This window comes from Chrysochloris asiatica, unplaced genomic scaffold (genome assembly GCF_000296735.1).
Source record: "Chrysochloris asiatica unplaced genomic scaffold, ChrAsi1.0 scaffold00326, whole genome shotgun sequence".
NCBI lineage: Eukaryota > Metazoa > Chordata > Mammalia > Afrosoricida > Chrysochloridae > Chrysochloris > Chrysochloris asiatica.
The window spans coordinates 1,285,968-1,293,665 of NW_006408844.1; the positions used below are offsets into that span (position 1 = coordinate 1,285,968).

Here is a 7,698-nt window from a genome sequence, read left to right on the forward strand (position 1 = left end):
TGTGAGCCTTCCAACCTTCTAAGTATTCCTTTATATGTAGTTCAGAGTTCTGGGACCATCCCCTGAACCTGCTTGGTTGGGTATTCTCTGTTATTGTTGGCGGAGCTCTCTGCTATATGTCCACCCGATCCACCATCTTGTTTGTTCCTCCCTATAGGCTTTTCACATCTGTTTCTGCACTTCTTTTCACTCATCAGTCGACTAACTCACTCTCCATTTTGTAAAATCCAGTTCATTCATTTGCTCATTAGACAAATATTTGTTGAGTATCTATGATGTACCAAGGAACCCTGGTAGTGGGGTTACTTGGTTGCTAATCAAAAGGTTGGTGGTTCAGACCCACAATCTGCTTCCGTAAAGATTGAAAGCCTTGGAAACTCTATGGCACAGTTTTAATCTGTTAACTGAGTAAGAATCAACGCAACAGTAACAGGTTTTATCGTGTATTAATAATAGCACCCATCATGGTGCTAGGGGTGTAGCAATGAATAAAATAGACATATTCCTGCCATTTATAAAGGTTGAATGTTCTGTAATGTGTATTACAAGTGTTAGATATTAGATAGTTGGTGATAAGTGGTCTGGAGAACAGAGTAGGAGAAGGGCAGGATAGCAGCCAAGGAAGACCTCGCTGATGAGATGATGTGTGAACAGAGCTGAAGGAAATGAGGGAGTAAACTATGAGACTGTCTAGAAGAAAAATGTTGTAGGCTGCGAGTGTAACAAAATGAGGCAGAAGCTTACTTGACTCAGTTATTACCCTCCAAAAAATTTTCCCTGAAGCATTGATTTCCTGCATGCTTTTGTACTTCCCTTTAAAGTAGCCCTTATTAAGCCATAGCTGTCCTATTTGCCTCCCTAGGATGTGGGTTTCTTGAGAACAGGAGCCTCTAATGCTTGCTCAGCAGTGAGTAATCTGCGCTATTTATTAAATACGTGAATAAGACCTTGTGTTGTGTTGTTGTTCTGACTCATAGTGACCTATATAGGGTTTCTGAGAAGCAGCTGGTGAGCTGGAACTGCAGACCTTGTGGCTCAAACTGACTTTGCAGTCCAGTGCTTATCCTACAGTGCCACACCAGGACTCCCTATTACAGCCTGATCATTTTTTCAAATGAGTTGTAAGATAGGACTTGGATGACAGTTTGGGGAAAAGAAAAATACAAAGACTTCCAAAACTGGATTGGTCTGTTTCTGGCCTGATTATCATCTTTGGGCCTTTTGAAAAGTAGACCACCTGGTTTTCTTAAGAAGGGTTTCACCAAGAGCAAACTGGAAACCAGAGTAGTTAGCTCTTTCATCTGATGTCAGCTACCCTGAGTGTTTGCTGGTCTCAGTTACCTAGAAGCTTGGGCTGTAATAGATCTGCTGTTAGAGTCAATGAAGCCACACACACACATAGGTTAGACTCCAGTTGGAAACAGATCCTGTTTGAAGCTACGTCCTTTGAAAGCCTACACCCACTTATAGGATGGACTTGTTAAGTGTCCTCTAGTTGGTTCTGAGTCGTTATTGACCCTGTGTACAACAGAAGGAAGCACTGCCCATCCTCACAATTGCTGTTTATGTTTGAGCCCATTGTTGTTGACACTTGTTGGAGGGTCTTCCTCTTTTTTCATTAACCTTCCAGTCTTCCAGGCATGATGTCCTCCTCCAGGGACTGGTCCTTTCTGACAACATGTCCAAAGTACAAGAGACAACGTCTTTCAATTGTTGCTTCTAAGGAGCAATCCGGCCATACTTCTTCCAAAACAGATTTGTTCATTATTCTGGCAGTCCATGGTAGTTTAAATATTCTTTACCAATACTGTCATTCAAATGCATCAATTCTTCTCCAATCTTCCTTATTCATTGTCCAGCTTTCACATGCATATGAAGCAATTGACAGTACATGGCTTAGACCAGACTCACATAGTGAGTCTTTAACACTTAACACATTAAAGAGATCTTGTGCAGCAGATTTGTGCAATGTAAATCTGATTTCTTGGTTATTATTATAGATCCAAGTAAAATGAAATGTTTGACAGCTTCAGTCTTTTCTCTGTTTATCCGTATGTTATTTTTGGTTTAGTTGTGAGGATTTTCGTTTTCTTTACATTGAGGTGCAGTCCATACTGAAGACTGTAATCTTTGATCGTCATTAGTGTGTATTTCCAGTCTTCTTCATTTCCAGCTAGCAACGTGTATCACCTGTACAGTGCAGGTTGTTGATGAGTCAGTATTCCTCCAATCCTGATGCCATATTCTTCCTGTAATCCAGTTTCTCACATTATTTGCTCAGCATACTGATTGCGTATGGTAAAAGTATATAACCCTTACACACACCTCTTTTGATTTTAAACCACACAGATTCCCTTGTTCTTTTCTAAGGACTGCTTCTTGGTCTATGTACAGCCTACTTATGAGCACAGGAATTCCCATTGTTATCTATAGTCTATTAGGAGTCACACTGTTGAATGACTTTGTACATTCAATAAACATAAGTACACATCTCTCTGGGATTCTCTGCTTTTACCCAAGATCCATCTGATGCCACAATGATAATCCCTTGCTCTATTCCTTCTGAATCTGGCTTGAATTTCTGGCTGGCAGTGCCTTGTTGATGTACTGCTGCAATCGCTGTGGAGCTATTTTGAACAACATTTTACTTGCATGTGATAGTAATGATATTGCTCAGTGATTTCCGAATTGCATTGGGTTGCCTTTCTTTCGAATGGGCACAATTATGGATCTCTTCCAATTGGTAGGCCAGGTAGCTGTCTTCCAAATTTCATGGCATAGATGAGTGAGCATCTAGAGTTCTGCAGTAGTTTGTTGAAACTTTTCCATTTGTATTTCATCAATTCTTGGAAACTTATTTTTTGTCATTACCTTCAGTGCAGCTTGGACTTCTTCCTGCAGTTCCATCAGCTCTTGATCATATGCTACTTCTTGAAATTATTGAACGTTGACCAATTATTTTTGGTACAACAACTATATATTCTTTCCTTCTTTTGATGCTTTCTGTGTCATTTAATATTTTGCCCTTAGAGTAGTTCCATATTTCAAGTTGAGGCTTGAATTTTTCTTCAGTTCCTTCAGCTTGAGAAAGCTGAGTGTGTTTTTCCCTTTTGGCTATTTAACTCGAGGTCTTTGCATATTTCATTGTAATATTTTACTTTGTCTTCTTGAGCTACCTTTTGAAAACTTGTATTCAGCTCTTTTACTTTATCATTTCTTCCAGTCATTTAGCTTCTCTATATTCAAGAGCAAGTTGCAGAGTCCTTCCTGAATCCTGACTTTTTAATGACTTTTTGCTTTTTCACATATGATGTTCTTGATGTCATCCCACAACTCCTCTGGTTTTTGGTCATTAGTATTCAGTGCATCCACTCTGTTCTTGAAATGAACTCTCAATTTAGGTAGGATATACTCAAGGTAATATTTTAGCTTTCATGGACATGTTTTAATTTTCTTCAGCTTCAGCCTGAATTTGCATATAAGCAATTGATGATTTGTTCCACAGTTGGTCCCTGACCTTGTTTTAGTTGATGATATTGAGCTACCCAACAGTTTCTTCCAACAGATGTGGTCAATTCAATTCCTGTGTATTCCATCCATTTATGTTGTAGAAAAAGTTATTTTTAATGAATAAGTTGTTGGTCTTCCAAAATTCTACCAGATTCTCTCCCCACCCACCGCTCACCCCCCCCCCAATGTCATTTTTGTCACCAAGACCATATTTGCCAGTTCGGATCCTTTCTCTTTGTTTTGAACTTTTGCGTGTTAATTACCAGCAATTATCAATGCATCTTGATTGTAATTTGATCAGTAGGATGGAACTGACATTGGAAGATAACAAAGAAGATTGCTGCTTTGCTGACTTTCTAGTAGTGGGAGGAAGTTTCCCCTGAGAATTCTTAGCCATAGACATTCCCTCTTTTGGATTTGGATGTATATTTACATTACCTGAATGGCTCAGAAATCTCAAGCCAAAGATTGATATAAAAAGATCCATTCCAGGCTGTTAATCCAGCTGAAGTGTCTGGCAGAAGCAAATGGAGAACTTCTCTGGAGAGATACATACTTGACATATGCCGTACAGGATCCCCACAATCCACAGATTAGAGTTTTTTTAATTTTAAATTATTAACAACATCGATATATTCATGGAGAATAGATTTAAAAAATAACAATGCATATTACTTGCTTTGCTTTGTGCTGTTGAGATCATGATTGTGTGAAAAAATAAACATTAGAATACATCTGGACTTCTTGTGCTCTGCAGAAATGAAATGATAGACAGAAATTATATGCAACTGGCATTTGTGTATGTCCTTGCAGAGGCCATGGAAGATGGGACATCATGTTCCTTTAGCTGCCCGCTGTTCCAGCAGGAAGACAGGAGAGGCCTCACCTACCGGATCCCAGCCCTGCTCTACATCCCCCCTGCCCGAACCTTCTTGGCCTTTGCAGAGAAACGCTCCACGTGCAGAGATGAGGATGCTCTCCACTTGGTGCTGCGGCGAGGGTCGAGGACTGGGCAGTTAGTTCAGGTGACACTTCATGCTGTATCTGGGCCAGAACTTCAGTTTTTCTTTAGAATATCTTAAAGGTCTGTGCCATTGCCCTTCAGTGCAGGGAAAGCTCTGTGTGAATAGCTGAGGAGAAAGAAGACAAAAGCACAGTAAAAACTGGCTCTCGTTTACTGATTGCCAGTTGGTCTGTGGTGGGAGAAAGATGAGGCTTTCTGCTCCCGCAAAGATACACACCCTCGGAAACCATGTATAGGGTTGTTGTGAGTCAGAATCGACTTGATGGCACTTAACAACAACAAACAACAACACAATTGTGTGTCAGGCTGAGTTAAAGCATTTTATACATATTGTCTCATTGAATACTCTCAGCTACTCTCTGACATAGGTACTATTGTCAATCATATTTTACAGATGAGGAAACTGAGGCTCATAGGTTGCTACTTATTCAAGGTTATACAGCTAATAAAGCAGTAAAAGCAGGCTTCAAACTCCCAATTCTGAATCCATGGTTCAGGTTCAGGTTCAACTAATATGTGGTGTGCTTTTCATTCATTATCTTCTTTAGTGCTCCCAAGCTACCCAGAAAGATAAGCGTTGCTAGTTTTTCTGATGAGGGTCCTGTTGCACCAAGACTTACAACTTTTTAAAGATCACAGTTAGTAGATGGGGTGGAGAATTTAAGAATAACAAACTGTGTACTACAAGTAAATGCTTTAATGAGGTATGAATTATCCCTATTTCAAAGGGGGAAACTGGGGCTCAAAGAATTAAAGTGACTTCCTTCAGACATAGACCTAGTAAGTGACAGAATCGAGCTTGGAGTCCTTGTTCAGAGTAATGCATTTTTACTACATGATTAGTAGGGGAAGTTGCCTTTGCGCTCTATCCAACCCCATTTTTCTCCTTGTTGCTTTTATTTATCTCCCAGAGTTGTAGTGAAGATGAAATTAGAAAATGGATTTTTAGTCTCTTATAAACTTTGAAGTGCTGTATCAGTGGTTTTATAGTAGGTACTTTAATCTCCCTAACCTGCCTTGCTCTTCTACCTACAGATGTTTGAGATCTCACCATTAACGCTTCATGTCCATAGCTGATGGCTTGTTCTGCTGTTGCTGTGCAAACGCTATTCTGCTGAAGGTGGGCCTTGCCAGCAACCCCTGTCCTTGTTTTTTAATGACACTTTGGCTCACATTTCCCTGTGGGGAACTTTTTTTTGCTTCAGGAATTCTAGTTCCTGCTCTTTCATATCCTCCAGAACAGACCTTGCCTGTGGCCACATTGCCCTGCTTTCTACCACAGACAGTTGACCGTTAAGCAGTTTTTATGAGAATGAATTTATTACATAACCTCACCACCCGGTAGTCACACAGTCACAAACTTGACCACCTTAGCTCATTCTACTGTTGCTTGATTTTATTTATTTTTAGATTTACTTAATTGTAAAATCTTGGCATTAGAAAAATCATCTAACCCATTGTTTTTTCTAATATAGAAATATTCTGTATTCCATGTTGTTAGGTGCTGTTGAGTCAGCTCAGACGCATAGTGACCCTATACACAATAGAACGAAACGGTACCTGGTCCTGTACCAGTCTCACAGTTGTTACTCATGAGCCCATTGCTGCTGCCACTGTGTCAGTCCATTTCATTGAGGGGTCTTTCATTTTCGCTGACTCTCCTCCACTTTACCAAGCGTAATGTCCTTCTCTAGGGACTGGTCCTGCCTGATAGTGTGTCCAAAGTATGAGAGACAAAGTCTTGCCATCCTGGCTTCTAAGGAGCATTCTGGCTGTACTTCTTCCAACACAGATTTGTTTGTTTTTCTGGCAGTCCATGGTACTTTCACTATTCTTCTCCAGCACCATAACTCAAATACATCAATTCTTCTACAGTGTTCCTTACTCACTGTCAATGTTCACATGCATATGAGGGTATTGAAAATGCCATGGCTTGGGTTAGGCGCACCTTAGTTCTCAAACCGACATCTTTGCTTTTGGACACTTAAACAAGTCTTACGCAGCAGATTTACCTAATGCAGTCCCTTGTTTGATATCTTCACTACTGCTTCCATGAGTGTTGATAGTTGATAGAGGCAAAATGAACTCTGACAACTTCAATCTTTTCTCCATTTATCATATTATTTATTGGCCCAGTTGTGAGGATAATTTGTTTTCTTTAACTTGAGATGCAATCCATACTGAAGCCTGGTCTTTGATCTTCATCAGTAAATATTTTAAGTACTCTTTGCTTTTAGCAAGCAAGGTTGTATCATCTGCATATTAATGAGTTTTCCTCCAATTCTAATGCCATGTGCTTCTTCATATAATCCTGTTTACTGTATGATTTGCTCAGCATACAGATTGAATAAGCATTGTGAAAAAAATACAGCCTGGCACACACCTTTCCTGATTTTAAACCATTCAGTGTCCCCTTGTTCTGTTTCAATGACTGCCTCTTGGTCTATGTACAGGTTCCTCATGAACAGAATCAAGTATTCTATCTAGAATGTCCATTCTTCACAACAATATCCCTAGCTTGTCATAATCCACAGTCAAAAACCTTTGTATAGTCAATAAAGCACAAATAAACATATTTCTGGTATTCTCTGCTTTTAGCCAATATCTATCTGAATCTGGCTTGAGTTTCTGGCATTTCTCAGTCTATGTACTATTGTAGCCGTTGTTTAATTATTGTCAGCAAAATTTACCTGTATGTGAGACTAATGGTATTGTTAGATGATTTCTACATTCCTTTGGGCCACCTCTTATTTGAATGGGCATAAATATGGGTCTTTTCCAATCCATTGGGCAGATAACTGTGTTGCAGATTTCTTGGCATCGATGATTATTGAGTGCCTCCAGTGCTATGCCAGTTTGATAAAAGATTTCAATTTGTATTCCATCAATTCCTGAAGCCTTGATTTTTGCCAGTGCCTTTAGTGCACCTTGGACTTCTTCCTTCATTATCATAGATTCTTGATTATATGCTGCCTTTAGAAGTGGGTGAACATTGACCATATATCTTCTTGGTACAGTGACTGTATACCTTCTATCTTTTGATCCTTCTATGTCATTCTATATAGTGTCCATAGATTCCTTCAGTATTGAAAGTCTATGTTTGAAGTTTTTCTTCAGTTCTTTCAGCTTGAGAAATGCAGAGCACGTTTATTCCTTTTTTTTTT

At 39.5% G+C, this 7,698-nt stretch overlaps 1 protein-coding gene across 1 annotated transcript in view; it reads left to right on the plus strand.

The window, feature by feature from the left end:
- Positions 1–4,325: 4,325 nt before the first annotated feature.
- The window catches only part of NEU3 (sialidase 3 (membrane sialidase)), a 13,068-nt gene continuing 9,695 nt past the window's right edge, over positions 4,326–7,698 (plus strand). Inside the window, exon 1 of the mRNA XM_006875433.1 lies at positions 4,326–4,535. Coding sequence (XP_006875495.1) covers positions 4,329–4,535 — 207 coding nt within the window. The 5' untranslated portion in view covers positions 4,326–4,328. The remainder of the gene's footprint in view (positions 4,536–7,698) is intronic.